General features: G+C 40.1%; 2 protein-coding genes across 2 annotated transcripts in view; one reads left to right on the forward strand and one right to left on the reverse strand.

The window, feature by feature from the left end:
• The window catches only part of LOC118768281 (zinc finger protein 479-like), a 27634-nt gene extending 17943 nt beyond the window's left edge, over nt 1-9691 (forward strand). Inside the window, exon 3 of the transcript XR_005004109.1 lies at nt 9638-9691. The gene's annotated coding sequence lies outside the window, so the exon portion shown is untranslated. The remainder of the gene's footprint in view (nt 1-9637) is intronic.
• Nucleotides 2639-17104, reverse strand: LOC115225750 (zinc finger protein 271-like). The gene is made up of 5 exons (XM_029796692.2): nt 15883-17104; nt 6477-6502; nt 4831-4893; nt 3013-4501; nt 2639-2765 (listed from the first exon to the last, which is right to left on the reverse strand). Exons 1-4 carry the CDS (start codon nt 16933-16935, stop codon nt 3028-3030), a joined length of 2616 nt encoding a protein of 871 aa, XP_029652552.2. The 5' UTR covers nt 16936-17104; the 3' UTR covers nt 2639-2765; nt 3013-3027.
• Between the last annotated feature and the right edge of the window lie 2285 nt (nt 17105-19389).

Here is a 19389-nt window from a genome sequence, read left to right on the forward strand (position 1 = left end):
GCTACACATCGCTGGTCACAATGTGCTTTGCATTGTTTTAGCCTTCAATTAACGCCACCCCGCTGGCTAAGCGAGCAAGCCAACAGAGGAAAGAGCGAGAGAAAGTTGTGGTGAAAGAGTACAGCAGGGATCACCACCCCCTGCTCAGTCTCGTGGAGCTTTTAGGTGTTTTCGCTCAATAAACACTCACAATGCCTAGACTGGGAATCGAAACCGCGATCCTACGACCGTGAGACCCCTGCCCTATATATATATATATATATACACATGTATTCATATATATATATATATGTCAGAGGCACGTAAAAAGCACCAACCGAACATGGCCGATGTCAGTACCCAATGACTGGCCCTCATGCCAGTGGCACATAAAAAGCACTATCCGAACATAATTGGATCGATGCCAGGCCTGCCTGACTGGTTCCTGTGCCAGTGGCCCGTAAAAAGCACCCACTACACTCTCAGAGTGGTTGGCATTAGGAAGAGCATCCAGCTCTAGAAACATTGCCAGATCACGTCGGAGCCTGGTGCAGCCGCTGGCTCTCCAGACAAACTGTCCAACCCATGCCAGCATGGAAAACGATTATGATGATGATAATAAACTCTTATTAAGTCCACAATCTCCATTTATTTCTTCTTCCTTCATATGAATATAAACTACAGGTTTTTATATACAAGCCTATTATTTTTTAAAAATCAATACCCCCTGCCCAAATATTAAGTACTTGAACCAGTATCTCCTTCGATGACACCATCCCTTCATGAGGCTAACATAACCTCTAATCGAATTTTATATAGGCATATATTTCTTCGAACCTTGCTGTCTATTTCTTTATTTCCTGATGAAGGGGTCATTGTCAGTGTGAAACTAAAGGGTTCATACCTTGTAGATCAGTGGTTTTCAACCAGGGTTCCACCAGTACAGTCCAGGGGTTCCACAAGAAGTTACCAAAACTGCTAAAACTGGCAGTAATTTTTAATTCTCCTGTGCAGATATGTGTGCAAAAGACTATTAAATTATTGCACAGGGGTTCCTCAAGCCAGTGGAATGTTTCCTTGGGGTTCCACTCCAGCAAAAAGGTTGAAAAGCAGAGTTGTAGACAGATGGACTCCAGAAACGGCCGTCGAGATAATCTTATATGGTGCTATAATCCCAGCCATGCATCTAATCTGTAGCCCATGAAGGATGGCTCAGTGCTTAGAACATTGGGCTCACAATCATGAGGTAGTGAGCTAGTGCGACTAAAGGCGGTGCTCCAGCATGGCCGCAGTCAAATGACTGTGCTCACAAGTCATCAGGCATCGAACAGGCAGAATCGTTATGATGCTGGCCTAAATGCTTAGCAGCTTTTCATCCATCTTAATGTTCTGAGTTCAAATTCAGCCGAGGTCAACTTTGCCTTTCATCTCCATTCAAGGTCAATAAATTAAGTACCAGTTGAGTACTGGAGTTGATGTAATTGACTTACCCTCCTACCACGAAATTGCTGGCCTTGTGCCAAAATGTGAAATCATCATTATGGTAGGGTCAGCTCAAGTCTTGGTTAGATGTTAGATATACTGGTTTCTGATTTTGGCACAAGGCCAGCAAGTTTGGGAGAGAGGCTAAGGTGATTATATTGACCCCACCTAAGGCAGTGAGCTGGCAGACATGTTAGCACACCGGGCGAAATGCTTAGCGGTATTTCGTCTGCTGTTACATTCTGAGTTCAAATTCCGCTGAGGTCAACTTTGCCTTTCATCCTTTCGGGGTCGATAAATTAAGTACCAGTTCCGCACTGGGGTCGATATAATCGATTTAATCCCTTTGTTTGTCCCCTCTGTGTTTAGCCCCTTGTGGGCAATAAAGAAATATATATTGACCCCACCACCAGTGCTCAACTGGTACTTATTTTATCAACCTAGAAAGGGGATGAAGGGCAAAGTCAACCCCAATGGAATTTGAACTCAGAATTTGAGGACGGACAAAATTCTACTAAGCATCTCGCTTGGCATGCTAACGATCCTGTGAGCTTGCCACCTGAAAGGTGTGAGATATATTAAATAACAGAAGAATAATTTAAGAGTGAACCAATTTTATTGAAGAATCAAGGTTCTGGGACTTAGAGAAGGGGTGACAGAAGGTTTAGAAAATAAGGCAATTCTTTGTTTGGCCAACATGTCTGTTCCATACCAGAATGCAAAATTAGATATTAAAACACTGATGTTGATGATGATGATGACAAACAACAAATTACATGCTTTACAATATATTAATTCTAAGTGGTTGGCGTTAGGAAGGGCATCCAGCTGTAGAAAATCTGCCTCAAGCATCAAAAGGTGGATTTTAAAATGATGATGATGATGACGAAGATCGCAGTAGCAAATCGTGTTGCAAATGTAATAAAGCTGTGGTTATATTTCCAATGATAAATTTATCATTATATAAGATTTTATGTGCCGGTAGCACGTAAAAGCACCCACTAGACTCTCGGAGTGGTTATCGTTAGGAAGGGCATCCAGCTGTAGAAACTCTGCCAGATCAAAATTGGAGTCTGGTGCAGCAATCTGGTTCTGCAAACCTCAGTCAAATCGTCCAACCCATGCTAGCATGGAAAACAGACCTTAAATGATGATGATGATGATGAAGACTTTTTGCCATAGAGAAACTCTGACACTGATATGGTTACTCATCCATGTATTTAATAGGAATTTTGTTTTTTTATTTTTATGAGAGATTGATTTTACAAAAATGTTTATGTGGCATTGCTCCTAAAACAATACATGTGTGTATATATTTCTTTACTGCCCACAAGGGGCTAAACATAGAGGGGGACAAACAAGAACAGACAAAGGGATTAAGTCGATTACATCGACCCCAGTGCAAGACTGTTACTTTTTTTATCAACCCCGAAAAGATGAAAGGCAAAGTCGACCTCAGCGGAATTTGAAGTCAGAACGTAATGACAGACGAAATACCGCTAAGCATTTTGCCCGGCGCACTAACGTTTCTGCCAGCTCGCCGCCTTACATGTGTGTATAGTTAAGCTATCGGCCTGTATGAATGTGTTTGTGAGTTGTCAAGTTACTTCCTGAAGTGAAGGATTTACCACAGATATCACACTGATAAGGTTTCTCCCCTGTATGAATTCGTTTGTGTTTGGTCAAGGTACTTCCTTCAGAGAATGATTTACCACAGATATCACAGGGATATGGTTTCTCTCCTGTATGAATACGTTTGTGTTTAGTTAAGTGGCTCCTTAACGAAAACGTCTTTCCACAGGCATCACAGTAATATGGTTTATCTCCTGTATGAACGTGTTTGTGAATTCTTAAGTGACTCGTTTGAGAGAATGATTTACCACAAATATCACAACCGTATGGTTTCTCTCCCGTATGAATGCGTTTGTGTGTTGTTAAGACACCGCTTCCAGAGAAAGATTTCCCACAAATATTACAGCGATAAGGCTTTTCTCCTGTATGAAAGCGCTTGTGTTTAGTTAAGTCACCACTTCCAGAGAACGATTTACCACACACATCACAACGATACGGCCTCTCTCCTGTATGAAACCGCCTGTGTTTAGTCAAATTAGATTTCTGTGAGAATGGCTTACCACAGATATCGCACTGGTATGGCTTCTCTCCTGTATGAAAACGTTTATGAGTAGTCAAATGACTTGTCACAGAGAAGGATTTACCACAGATGTCACAGTTGTGTGGTTTCTCACCTGTATGAATATGCTTATGGCTCGTTAAGTTACCACTCTGAGAAAAAGATTTACCGCAGATATCACAGTGATATGGTTTCTCTTCCGTATGAATGTATCTGTGAACGGTTAGGTGGCTTTTTACAGAGAAAGATTTTCCACATATATCACAGCAATACGGTTTCTCTCCCGTATGAACCCGTTTGTGAGTGGTTAAGTTACTTCTCGAAGAAAATGATTTTTTACAGATATCACAATGATATGGCTGCTCTTTTGTGTGAAAGCGTCTATGTTTAGTCAAGGTGGATTTTTGCGAGAATGAATTACCACAGATGTGACACTGATATGGTTTTTCTCCTGTATGAATGCGTTTGTGTGTAGTCAAGGCACTTCTTTCGGAGAATGATTTACCACAGATATCACAGTCATATGGTTTCTCTCCCGTATGAATACGTTTGTGTTTAGTCAAGCTATGATTTCGAGATAATGATTTACCACAGATATCACAATGATACGGTTTTTCTCCTGTGTGAATACGCTTGTGAGTCGTCAAGTCACCATTCTGCGAGAATGATTTACCACAGACGTTACAATGATATTCTTTCTCTCCAGTGTGAGTACGTTTGTGAGTAGTTAAGTGACTTCTTTGAGAGAAGGATTTGCCACAGATATCACAGGGATATGGTTTTTCTCCAGTATGAACACGTTTGTGAGTGGTTAGATTAGATTTCTGAGAGAACGAGGTTTTACAGATATCACAGTGGTACATGACTTTCCCCATCTCTTTCAGGATCTCATCAAAAAGACCAATCTTTTAAAGATTTGTTCTACACTTAAAACTTCTTCTCACTGTCATTTGGGAGAGCTTTTCTTCTCTCAAAACAAGATATGAATGTCGTTTTTTCTTTAATTTTTATATTTTATTCTCAAATATTTCTACTGCTACGACTCCATCAATTATGACAGTTGTCAGCAGCAAAAGATGACGCAAAAATCCTTTGTAAATTCGGCCAAGTTAAATCAGAATGCAAAAATTTTCTCGTACACACTTCTGAATGTGAAACACAAATCCTGCTAAAAATCTCCGTCCAGAGGAAATATTCCGCAATGGTTCTACTACAGGTCTACACAGACCTTCTCTTACTCTTTAAAAGATGATTCTGAAGACGCATCTGAAGATTCTTTAACGGCAACGTTGTCTGTTATTCTGAAATCAGAGAGAAAACACTGTTAGATATTTATTACTTGACAGAGACAGACATTAACAAAGTGGTAATATTTATCTCCCCTTAAACGTTGATGTTCTTTTAGAACAAACTCATATTTATTTCTTTACTAGCAGTATCGTCCGGCGTTGCTCGGGTTTGTTTCGACCCTTTAGAATTGGAATTTTTGAAAAGTAAAAATTTTGCGTTATGTAGCTTGTTATTCTCTTTAAGTGAACATTTTTCTGGTTGAAATACACCGAAAAATGGCGACACAGTAGTAAAAAAATCATAAAAAATAGGGATTTTCATAGAAAAAAAGCACCTTTTTGATATAAGTAACTTTTGGTGTTAACATGGTCCGATTTGAATTTTTTCTTCTACGGAAGGAAGAGCAAGCCTTCTTCTATCATACTCTCAATTTTGGTCAACTTGTGCCGCAGGGTCTCGGGGGAGATAGTGTTAGTTGAAGGCTACCAAACCTGCCAATCACAGACAACTTCAGCTGTATATATAGAGAGATTGTCCACAAGGGGCTAAACACAGAGGGGACAAACAAGGACAAACAAACGGATTAAGTCGATTACATTGACCCCAGTGCGTAACTGGTACTTATTAAATCGACCTCGAAAGGATGAAAGGCAAAGTTGACCTCGGTGGAATTTGAACTCAGAACGTAACAGCAGACGAAATACCTATTTCTTTACTACCCACAAGGGGCTAAACACAGAGAGGACAAACAAGGACAGACAAAAGGATTAACTCGATTACATCGACCCCAGAGCGTAACTGGTACTTAATTTATCGATCCCGAAAGGATGAAGGGCAAAGTCGACCTCGGCGGAATTTGAACTCAGAACGTAACAGTAGACGAAATAGCACTAAGCATTTCGCCAGGCGTGCTAACCTTTCTGCCAGCTCGCCGCCAAACTCATATTGGCATTTGGTGCAAAATGCAAACTTCTTGTTTATATTCCTAGAGGAAAGACAAATCTCTGCCACATCCAGCGCCGACTTCGTCAACGATGGATGCTCAACTGCTAGAGAAAGTAGTGATCTTGTAAAAAGTGTACGTAGCGAACAGCTTTAAATTAAAGACATTGTTACAATATATAATATTTACAAAGAGCTCTCTGTTGGAAAATGCTGTTCTCTACATCGTCTTCATGCAGGTACAAAAGACACAAACTACAATTAGGTTCTGCAGATTCATAAAATACGTTTCGTTTTCTCCATGTAGGTTTTTTCATGTTCCTCTTTCCAAACTTCACATATAGTTAAATTACTCTAAAGTCTAATAACGATCTGTCGCACCTGCCGTACACGAATTTCCGTGCATTGTATAAAAAAAACAGCAAAGACTAAAGTTTACCTTGAATCATTCGATGCTATGAAATATACACCCAAGTGCTTGATTGCACCTGAATTTTACTATAAGTCATTAATTAGTGATCAAATGTATATTATATATTACCTGCTATAGCATATATATATATATATACATCAGTGTTCAGTATGGAATATATCTGTAGTGCAATCCGGATCCGTAATTAAAATTAATATGATTTTAATTACAGTCCGTTACTCGTATTTTCGCGTCGTCTTCGAAATCTTTAAAAGACAAAATTAATGAATGGAAAAATTGAAGAACCGGCGGAAGTCGAAGAATACGTTTTTCATTGGTCAGTTTTGGTCAGGTGATGAAACATGTAGTAACGTGGAAGGAAGAGGAGGGAATTTTTAATTTTTATGAATGATCGATTTGGACCGTTATTGACCGTATAAGCATCGTTTTTAGTTGATTCGGTTATTGAACTGCAACCGTATTGGTGTATTGCTTTGAAGTATGTAAGCCGAACAAATTAAACATGGTTTTCTTCAAAGTCAGGATACGGTGTGCGAAATTACGCGTAAACAAACCAACACCGGTTGTCAAGTGATGGTGATGGTGGTCGGACAAAGACGTTCAAACGCATCACACACACACACACACACACTCATTCACACACAAGCACTCTCTCTCTCTCACGCACACGCACACACACGTTATTACGTGTCCGACCAGGCTGTCAGATGTTGTTGCACATCGCTGGTCACAATGCGCTTTTGCGTTGTTTTAACCTTCAAATGAGGCCACTCTGCAAACTGGGCGAGAAGGCCAACATTCCCCGCTGATCGAAGGGAGACTGAAACAACGTGAAATGAAGTGTTTTTTCTCAGGAACACAACGTAGCACTCAATCAGGAATTTAAACAGCAGTAATTGTATTCACCTCAATAGACGTCATTGATTAGTTGAAATTGCCGAAATACGAGAAATTAAACAACAAATAGCTTACAAACTACAGAATTTTCTCAATAAAGCCAAGAGAAAAAGATGTTTTATGTGACACATTCTACCAGTATACGAAGTTTAAAAGTGTTTAGTTTCAAAAAAATTATTTTTTGAATCTGCCGGTCAAAGGGAAAAGATCCTGGGCGTAACTTCGGTATAGGTATCCGAAGTACCGGATACATTTCAAGAAAGTGTTTTTTTATATATATATGGGGGGGGGGGTTAAGGTTAGGGTTAGGGGTGGGAGAAAAGGGTTTCTGGGTGCTGTTTTTAGTTTATATATTTACCTTGGGTTACATACAATACGTTTGTGAATGTATCAAATTTTGTTAGGGACCCTTCTTTTGTATCACCGGTGTTGTTAAGGCAAGGGAAAACTTTCAACGTCACCGCCGCCTTGGCATCTTTGTAATTAATTAGTCCAACGAAATTAATTACATCATTTAAACAAACGAATTCCTACGATAATTAAGGCAAGAAATCGAACCATAATAGATTACACTCACAGGCATTTCTACAGATTGTAAGTATTCCTGGTTAATTAACATGGAAGGTGTTAATCAGTTGGACATTTCTAAGACAGGTGCTCTTAACGATGTAGGTTCGATCCCACAGACAGTCGATGGTAAGAAAGATTTATATAATGAAACAGTTACTGAACAGAGATCTTTACATAGAAATATTACGAAGTATAGCTGTGAGATCTGTAAGGAAGCTTTCCCTTCAGACTATGAGTTATTTACACATAGTAACATACACAGGCCAGAGAAACCTTCCTGTGAGATATGCGGGAGATCCTTCGTGTCTGAATGTCAATTAGCGAGGCACAAACGTAGTCACAGCGGAGGAAAACGGTGCCACTGTAAAATATGCGGCAAATCTTTCATAAGTAATTCTCACCTTGTGATCCACGTTCGTAGCCACACTGGAGAAAAGCCTTATCGCTGTGAGATATGTGGGAAGTCTTTCATCACGAAAGGTCACTTAACAACGCATAGAATTATTCATACCGGGGAGAAACCCTTTCGCTGCGACGTCTGTGGGAAGTGTTTTGTGCACAATAGTAATTTAGTTAGTCACAAACGGATTCATAGCGGAGAGAAACCACGCCATTGTGAAATATGTGGGGAATCTTTCAATCAGTATTCGAGCCTTGAGGTCCATATTCGTAGTCATACGGGAGAAAAACCTTATCGTTGTGGAACGTGTGACAAGTCTTTCGTCTCTAAAAGTAATTTAGTAAGACACCGAAAACTACATACGGGGGAAAAACCGTTTCACTGTGAAGGATGTGAGAAGTCTTTCGTCACCAATGGTGATTTAACGAAACACAAACGAATTCATTCAGGAGTGAACCCGTTTCGCTGTGACACGTGTGGCGAATGTTTTATGGATTGCAGTAACTTAGCAACGCATAAACGAATTCATATGGGAGAGAAACCATTCCACTGTGAAACACGTGGGAAATCTTTCACTCTGAATTCCCATCTTGCAGTCCACAGACCTCTACATACAGGAGAAAAGCCTTATCATTGTGATATTTGTGGGAAATCTTTTATCACGATCAGTCGCTTAAAAAGACACAAAAAAATGCAGAGAGGAGGAGAGACTTTTAAATGTGAAATGTGAGGAATCTTATGCAAATCTAAATTTGTATTCCACCACTGCTTTCTGTCCATATAGTGGTTTCAGGATCTTTTCGGTTTGAACGGCAGTTTTTTCTAGAGGTGTCATATGAAATTGTCACCCGTAATTATGACCCTAGAATCGATCTATTGCATTTCAATCTGTTTTAGGTTAGGTTTATGGATGGGGGAAGGGTATCTTTTTTCTTCAGAAATGTAAATAAACCCAATCTGTTTCTTAAACGAGGGACATATTCATATGGCACAGAATGCTTTTTACCCCAATAGACGTCAGTGATTGGTTGAAATTTCAGAAATTGAAGAAAAAAACAGCAAATATCTTACAAACTATAGAATTTTCTCAATAAAGCCAAGAGAAAAAGATGTTTAATAAACACATTCTACCAGTATACAAAGTTTAAAAGTGTTTAGTTACCTAGAAATTATGTTAAAAACTGCCGTTCAAACCGAAAAGATCCTGGTTTCAAGACCAGCTGTTTTGAGGAAAGCTGACCAGTGATTGCATTGATTGAGCCTAGAACTTGACTGGTCAGTTATTTTATTGACCTCAAAAGGATGAAAAGCAAAAATTAACTTCATCAGAATTTGAACTCAGAATGTAAAATCCCGCAAGAAATACCACAAAGCTTTTTGCCCGATGTGCTAACAAATTCTAACATGTTCTTCAGTAATAAAAATGTAACAATAATAATTCTTACTAATTTTGGTATAAGACCAGTAGTTTTTTTGTTTTTTGGTGGTGGGGGGAGAGTAAATTGACACTTTTCTCTTTTACTTGTTTCAGTCATTTGACTGTGGCCATGCTGGAGCACCGCCTTTAGTCGAGCAAATCGACCCCGGGACTTATTCTTTGTAAGCCCAGTACTTATTCTATTGGTCTCTTTTTACCAAACCGCTAAGTGACGGGGACATAAACACACCAGCATCGGTTGTCAAGCAATGCTAGAGGGACACACACGCACATATATACGACAGGCTTCTTTCAGTTTCCGTCTACCAAATCCACTCACAAGGCATTGGTCGGCCCAGGGCTGTAGCAGGAGACACTTGCCCAAGATGCCACGCAGTGGGACTGAACCCGGAACCATGTGGTTGGTTAGTAAGCTACTTACCACACAGCCACTCCTGTGCCTGGTACTTTATTTTATTGACCCTGAAAGGATGAAAGGTAGAGTTGTCCTTAGTGGTGTTTGAACTCGGGTTGCAAAGATCTGGATCAAGTACTGAAAAGCATTTTTTCCAACACTAAAAATTCCACCCTCTGGAAGCCATGCTTACACTGTAAAGTCAGAAAGAAAAATGGCGTGATCAGGCTCAAACCTCAATCACGTGGCCACAACAGTACCAACTATAAGCATGCATATAGGTGCAGGAGTGGTTGTGTGGTAAGTAGCTTGCTTACTAACTACATGGTTCTGGGTTCAGTCCCACTGTGTGGCATCTTGGGCAAGTGTCTTCTACCATAGCCTCAGGTCGATTTGGTAGACGGAAACTGAAAGAAGCCCATCGTATATATATATATGTGTGTGTGTGTGTTCGTGTGTCTGTGTTTGTCCCCCTAGCATCGCTTGACAACCGATGCTGGTGTGTTTACGTCCCCGTCACTTAGCGGTTCGGCAAAAGAGACCGATAGAATAAGTACTAGGCTTACAAAGAATAAGTCCTGGGGTCGATTTGCTCGACTAAAGGCGGTGCTCCAGCATGGCCACAGTCAAATGACTGAAACAAAAAAAAAAATCATATTAACCCTTTAGCATTTAAACTGGCCTTATCTGGCTCAAATATCCTGTTTTATGTTGAGGCTAGACAGATCTCACTTCTCACATCTACCATACAATGACAGTCAAAAGATAAAACAATCGCATAATTGAAGTTATGAGATAATGCACAATTAACTCAAAAACAATATGAATAAAAAATAAGCATTACATTTGACCAAGTAATCTTAATGCTAAAAGGGTTACTCTTTTACTTGTTTCAGTCATTTGACTGCGGCCATGCTGGAGCACCGCCTTTAGTCGAGCAACTCGACCCCGGGACTTATTCTTTTGTAAGCCCAGTACTTATTCTATCGGTCTCTTTTGCCGAACCGCTAAGTGATGGCGACGTAAACACACCAGCGTCGGTTGTCAAGCAATGCTAGGGGGACAAACACAGAAACACACACGCATATATATATATTTATATACGGCGGCGAGCTGGCAGAAACGTTAGCACGCCGGGCGAAATGTGTTGCCGTTTTTCGTCTGCTGTTACGTTCCGAGTTCAAATTCCGCCCAGGTCGACTTTGCCTTTCATCCTTTTGGGGTCGATAAATTAAGTACCAATTACGCACTGGGGTTGATGTAATCGACTTAATCCGTTTGTCTCCTCTGTGTTTAGCCCCTTGTGGGTAGTAAAGAAATATATATATATTTATATACATATATACGATGGGCTTCTGTCAGTTTCTATCTACCAAATCCACTCACAAGGCTTTGGTCGGCCCAAGGTTATCTATCTGCGGTTTTATATAGCTATGGTAAGACCTCACCTGGAATTTGCTTCACCAGTCTGGAACCCCTATCTTGCCCAGGATACCAATCGTCTGGAAGCTGTTCAGCGACGTGCAACCAAAAGAATACCCTCCATCAGGTATTTGCCATATCCTGAACGCCTTACTTCCCCGGGCATGGACACATTGAAACTCCGACGTCTGACAGCTGACTTGGCAGACACCCATAAAATTTTCAACCATCGTACAAACAATAACTCTGAGCACCTTTTCAAACTCCACCCGTTTAACACCCTTGGACATATTTACAAAGTCAGAAAACAGCACTGCTCCCATGACTTCAGGAAACATTTTTTCATGCTGAGAGTTGCTGAGGCATGGAACAAACTGCCGTTATCAGTTGTTAGAGCATTGCATCCTTCAAAACTTCCATGCTTTCTGAGATTCGCCAACACTACACCTGATTTTCTCCCCTCCATACACGGGCATGTATCTGACTCATACATTGTTCGCTCTCCAGACATTTTTACATTACTGCATGTACTTTATATGCACTTTCTGACAAGTTGTGGTGCACCTGAGCACTGTATACAATGATTTCATTATTAAGACACTTGCCCAAGGTGCCATGCAGTGGGACTGAACCCAGAACTATGTGGTTGGTAAACAAGCTACTTAGCACACAGCCACTCATAAATATATTTTACTTTTGAAATATATATTGATAAACATGTCACACATATTAATTATATTTCTTCCACAAAATATCCCTGTAAAACATGCATCATATGGGGGGGGAGGTGCTAAAAAGTTCTTGGGTTTGGGTAAACGAAAATACAGGAGATTCAGTTAATTATGATTTTATTCACCATATTCCCCTCTCGGATTCACACACATATTAAGGGTTCTTCAGTTTTTTCATGCCCTGTAAAAGAACTTGGAAGATTGGCCCTCCAGCCAGGTCTTTTGCTATATTCTTAAAACCAGGAACTTTTCAGCACCTCCTCATATATATATATATATATATATATATATATATATATATATATAAGTGCAGGAGTGGCTGTGTGGTAAGTAGCTTGCTAAAAAACCACATGGTTCCGGGTTCAGTCCCACTGCGTGGCATCTTGGGCAAGTGTCTTCTGCTATAGCCCCGGGCCGACCAATGCCTTGTGAGTGGATTTGGTAGATGGAAACTGAAAGAAGCCTGTTGTGTATATGTATGTGTGTGTCTGTGTTTGTCCCCCTAGCATTGCTTGACAACCGATGCTGGCATGTTTGCGTCCCCGTCACTTAGCGGTTCGGCAAAAAAGACCGATAGAATAAGTACTGGGCTTACAAAGAATAAGTCCCGGGGTCGATTTGCTCGACTAAAGGCGGTGCAACAGCATGGCCGCAGTCAAATGACTGAAAAAGTAAAAAAAAAAAAATACATATATATATGTGTATATTTAAAGGGCAAACCACTAGGTGGTCGGCCATATGCTAGAAGTAGATCACCTATTCATTCGTTAATAGACGAAACCACCGGTCTGTGAGTAATTCTGGTTTTTTATTTAATTTTCATCTATCTTGTCCGCATATTGTTCTGGTGTCCACTGAATTTTCCTCTAGATAACATTTTTTTCTTTGTAGTTTGATCGTAGGTGATCTACTTCTAGCATACGGCCGACCACCTAGTGGTTTGCCTTTTAAATATACACACGTATTAGAATTTTCTCTGATTTTTCAGATTTTTGTATGCTAGGCTACTGGTTTTAAATTGATATTAATTAAATTAACATTCAATTTATCTCCCTCATTATTTAAATTATATATACTCTTACTCTTTTACTTCTTTCAGTCATTTGACTGCGGCTATGCTGGAGCACTGCCTTTAGTCGAGCAAATCGACCCCGGGACTTATTCTTTGTAAGCCCAGTACTTATTTTATCGGTCTCTTTTGCCGAACCGCTAAGTGACGGGGACGTAAACACACCAGCATCGGTTGTCAAGCAATGCTAGGGGGACAAACACAGACACACAAACATATACACACACACATATATATATACATATATACGACAGGCTTCTTTCAGTTTCCGTCTACCAAATCCACTCACAAGGCATTGGTCGGCCCGGGGCTATAGCAGAAGACACTTGCCCAAGATGCCACGCAGTGGGACTGAACCCGGAACCATGTGGTTGGTTAGCAAGTTACTTACCACACAGCCACTCCTGTGCCTATATATACATATTTATACACACACACACACATATATATATACATACATACACGAGAGAGTGCTGAGAAGTTCCTGGCTTTGGGTAAAAGAAAATACAGGAGGATCAGTTAATTATGGTTTTATCTAACATAACCCTAACCCTAACCCTAACCCCTCTCAGATTCACTTATTGCAACAGTCCTTCAGTTTTTCTAAGCCCTCTAAAAGAACTCAGAAGGTATCTTCAAAGCAAGGAACTTTTCAGCACTTCCTCACATACACTGGCAAATATAGTACTTTACACAATAATATCAGAATTATTTCCCAAAAACAAGATTTTGCAACAGTTCAGTTTTTTGACTTTATAAAGATTACAACACCTTATACGCAGTTTGAGGGTTGCTTTTAACCTTGTCACACCAGATTCCTACTATTGCAGGAAATAGGTCAAATGTCATCTCTTTCAGATTTCCAGTAACACGTTAATGAACAACACACAGAGAAAAAAAAATGCAGCAGATTCCGTCCGTTAGTTTTGCCTGCAATTGTTATTATTGAGCTGTATATGCAAATATTTTAATCCATCTTACCATTCTTTCTTGGGATATTCTAATCACATGTCTGTAGTTATTGCTAAATTACTTCTGGATACAAAAGATTTTTCCACAAATATCACATTGATAGGGCTTCCCTCCAGTGCCACTACATATGTACATAAGCATTATTACACAATAAATGTTTGACCCTTTTTTTTACCATCTTTCTCTTGAAATACAGTCTTAGATTCTTCTTCAGTGTATATTCATTTAGCAACCACATGCAGGTGGCACGTAAAAAGCACCCACTACACTCTCGGAGTGGTTGGCGTTAGGAAGGGCATACAGCTGTAGAAACTCTGCCAGATCAAGACTGGAGCCTGGTGCAGCCATCTGATTCGCCAGACCTCAGTCAAGCCATCCAACCCATGCCAGCATGGAAAACGGACGTTAAACAACGATGATGATGATGATGAATTTAGGGTTTCCCAGAGTTTAGTGAAATATTTTGTTCTCAAAATAGTACACTATGTGATGAGAATGGTTTCCCACAGAATTCACCACAAAAATGTCTCTAGCATCTAGTGGTTGGTGGACGATAAATTTAGATTTGCAAGACAAGGATCTCTGATTTTTTTTCTTTCGAAATGCTTTCCTTTGCTGTGCATTTCTTTGGGTCTTTTTAAGTGACCAGTAGCAATAAATGATTTCTCATATTTTACAATGGAATGGTTTTTTTTTCTCCAGAGTATTCTTTTGCATATTGCCAAATTTGTTTTAGATTGAAAGATTTCCAACATATTTAACACTGAATGGATTTTTCTCTTGGGTGCAAGTGCCACATTTCAAAGCACATGTGCTGGTGCCACGTTAAAAGGACTGGTGCTGGTGCCACGTTAAAAGGACTCGTGCTGGTGCCATGTTAAAAGCACCAGTGTTGATGCCATGTAAAGGCACTGGTGTTAATTCCACATTAGAAGCATTGGTGCCATGTAAAACCGTAGAGCTGGTGTGACATAAAAAGTACTGGTGATGGTACCTGCATAAAAAGCACCCAGTTCACTCTGTAAAGTGATTGGCATCATGAAGGGCATCCAACGGTAGAAGCCAACCAAAAAAACAGACAATGGAATCTGGTGTGGCCCCTGACCTTACCAGATCCTGTCGGGCCATCCAACCCATGCCAGGATGGAAAACAGACATTAAATGATGATGCAGATGATGTACACATGTGTCAGTTATGTTTCTTTTTTGGGTGAGGGCAGTGAGCTGGCAGAAATGTTAGCACGCCGGGCAAAATGCGTAGCTGTATTTCGTCTGCCGCTACGTTCTGAGTTCAAATTCCGCCGAGGTTGACTTTGCTTTTCATCCTTTCGGGGTTGAAAAATTAAGTACCAGTTACGCACTGGGGCCGATATAATTGACTTAATCCGTTTGTCTGTCCTTGTTTGTCCCCTCTGTGTTTAGCCCGTGGTGGGTAGTAAAGAAATAGGTATTTCGTCTGGTTTTACGTTCTGTGTTCAAATTCCGCCGAGGTCGACTTTACCTTTCATCCTTTCGGGGTCAATAAATTATGTACCAGTTACGCACTGAGGTCGATGTAATCGACTTAATCCGTTTGTCTGTCCTTGTGGGTAGTAAAGAAATATATGTTTCTTTTTTGGAGGCAGTCATGACATGCAATTTCCCTTTCGAGACAAAAGATTTCACAGTGGAGGAATTTTTATGTAATTAATTACACAAATGGAAGGAAGATTCCTGCTATATTTCATAATCAAACTTTTTCCCCCGTGTGTATTCGTTTGTGAACAACAAGACTAGAATTCTGTCTGAAAGATTTGCCACATATTTCACAATGGAAAGGTTTCTCTCCCGTATGAATCCGTTTATGAGTTGTTAAATCACTGTTGGACACAAAAGATTTCCCACAGGTCTCACAACGAAAAGGCTTTTCTCCCGTATGCATTCTTCTGTGAACCGCCAGATGGGAATTTTGGGTGAAAGATTTCCCACAGATTTCACAGTGAAAAGGTTTCTCCCCGGTGTGAGTTCGTTTATGAGTTGTTAAGTTACTACTGTCAAGAAACGATTCCCCGCAAATGTCACACTGAAAAGGGTTTTCTCCCGTATGCGTCCGGTTGTGTTTCGTTAATTCGCCGTTAGTGACGAACGATTTACCGCAGATTTCACAGTGAAACAGTTTCTCGCCAGAATGCCGTCGCTTGTGAATCGCCAAATTACTCCTGGAAACGAAGGATTTTTCACAAATATCACAATGATAGGGTTTCTCTCCCGTATGACTCCGTATGTGGATCAGAAGATTCGGATTTCGAACGAAGGACTCCCCACATATTTCGCACCGAAACGGTTTGATTCCCGAATGGATCTTCATGTGTCTTCTCAACACAAGACCGCTGACGAAGGTCTTGTCACAGGTTTGACAATGGAACGGTTTCTCTCCGGTATGACTACGCACATGGATGACAAGCTCCGCATTCTGAAAGAAAGATTTCTCGCAGATCTGACACTGGAACGGTTTATCGCAGACGTGGATTTTCTTGTGCCTCGTTAACTTAATCTTGGAGACGAACGATTTCTTACACATTTCACACTCGAGCAGGTTCCCCTTCTTCTGGTGCGTGTCTCTGTGCGCCAATAACTTCTGCTCCGAAGAGAATGGTTTCTTACATATTCCACAACTATATTCAGCAATATTCTTACGTGTAGATCTTTGTTTAGTAAATCTTTCTTTACATAAAGGTTCCTTACCATTCTTCTGTGACTCTTTTACAGAACCAGCATCGTTCTTCAGGGGATTAACGCGATCCATGTTAATCCAAACCGGATTATCTAAACGTGGTAGAAATGTCAATTACTATAATCTCTTATGTGTCAGTTTCATGTCTCAGTTGCTGTGCTTTAGTTGTTTATTAATTATAATTACATTAATTAAGGTTCCAAGTCAACGGTGTTGTTCCAAATATTTTCCTTTTGTCAGCGACACCGGTGTCATAAATAAAAGTTCCCTAACATAATTTAACACCTTCAGAATCATCTTCAATATTATCAATTTGCTCTGTCCCACTATATCCAATATAGATTTTAAAAAAAACGGTACTACTAGCGAACAGTGGTCCCGGTGCACGCGCCCATGCGCTAGCTAGTCGTAAGTAGTCGATCCTACGACTTTTTAACCCTAACCTTAGTTTGTTTATAAAAATAATTTATTTACTTAGTTTAAAAAATTATTTAGGATCGACTACTTACGACTACCTAGCGCGGATGCACGCGTGCGCGCACCGGGACCACTGTTCGCTACTAGTACGAAAACAGAAAAACTATCATCCCGTAAAATATTGCTTGCCCGCTAGACATAGCAGCTAATTCCCGTTCCGATTACACTAATCTTCCCATTAAAGAGACGAGCAGATTTGATTCTGTTGTTCTTAAGTGTTTCTCACCAATTTTTACCTATGGACCCCTTTGGTTCCTATTTTATTCGGATGAACCCTCCGAGACATTTGATCCGCCGGGTTCGGTCTCCACAGGCAGAAGTTGACAAGTCCTTGCTCACAAAAAGTTAAAATCTAACGGCCATCCTCATCGTAGTTTTGTTCGTCTATGGCCTCCGTTGCCCAGGGCGTTGCAGTATTTGCATGCAAGCAGCTTCGAGGAGCCACAGGTGGGAACTATGTACCAGGTGAGGACCAAAACGGATGAACTACTCCGAAGAGCACCACATGTCCCCCTATCAAAGGTACTACTACATCCAGATGCCCATACACAAGCACGTATAAGCACACACACACATAGATATATATATACATATATATATATATATATATATATATATATATAGAGAGAGAGAGAGAGAGAGAGAGAGAGAGAGATAAAAAGACAGATAAATAGATAGATAGATAGATAGATTAGACAGACAAATAGATAGACAGATAGATAGATAGATAGATAGACAGACAAATAGATAGATAAATAGACAGGTAGATAGATAGATAGATAGATAGATAGACAGGTAGATAGATAGATAGACAGACAGATAGATAGACAGACAAATAGATAGATAAATAGACAGGTAGATAGATAGACAGACAAATAGATAGATAGATAGACAGACAGACACACAGACAAATAGATAGATAGATAGTAAAACTGAAATAGAATGTGGGTCTGAGGGTGTCTATAGAAGAGACTATAAGACATCCAAAGGCATCACCACAGCCAAAGATCAATGACCAGTGGCGAAGGGAAATAACCACTAAGAGTTTTACCTTTAAAACAAGGCTTTTCCACCTCCATATTTCAAAGAGGTTTCAGGCCAGCAAGGTTTGGGGCCTAAAGCTACGCTAAAAGGCTAAACCCCTTATGAGCGAGAAACCCAGAGTAACCCTATAAACCAGCCCACTCCACTATAATATATATTTATATATATGTATATATATGGTTACAATGAGGATATAAATAACAATTGCAGGTGAATTTGTGTGTGTAAGCACCGTCCCGACTGGCCTCGTGCCGGTGGCACGTAAAAAGCACCATCCGTCCGTGGCAGTTTGCCAGCTCCGTCTGGCACGTAAAAAGCACCCACTACACTCACGGAGTGGTTGGCGTTAGGAAGGGCATCCAGCCGTAGAAACACTGCCAGATCAGACTTGGCCTGGTGCAGCCTTCTGGCATCCCAGACCCCAGTTGAACCGTCCAACCTATGCTAGCATGGAAAGCGGACGCTAAATGATGATATATATATATATATTCTGCATGATTCTTTACTTCATATTAGCTGTAAGAATGCCTTGTACACTCTCAGAATGCCTTGTACACTCTCAGTAGTGTTAGAATCTAATGAAATTGCTTTTCCATGTTTTTCAGTTATGGATAAGTATGTGTGTGTGTGTGTGCTTGTGTGTACATGACTAAAGGACACTGAAAACTGCTTCTATGTAATATTTTAACCAGAGTTTAACCCTTTTGTTACTGTATCTATTTAGAGATGCTCTGTGTTTCTTTCAATTATTTTAAATATAATAAAGAATTTAGTAAAATAACTTTAAGCTAGTGTTAGGAACATAAATTGTGACTAAGGTTTGGTGGAAGATTTTAATTCAGAACTTTTGAAAAGACATTTGTACTCAGAGCAAAAGGTAGTTTCAGCCAGGTTGGTATCAAAAGGGTTAAATTAATCATTTGTTAACCCTTTTGTTACCATATTTCTGTTGAGATGCTCTGTGTTTCTTTCAATTAATTTTAAATATAACAAAGAATTTAGTAA

This window comes from Octopus sinensis, linkage group LG28 (genome assembly GCF_006345805.1).
Source record: "Octopus sinensis linkage group LG28, ASM634580v1, whole genome shotgun sequence".
In the NCBI taxonomy this organism is placed as follows: domain Eukaryota; kingdom Metazoa; phylum Mollusca; class Cephalopoda; order Octopoda; family Octopodidae; genus Octopus; species Octopus sinensis.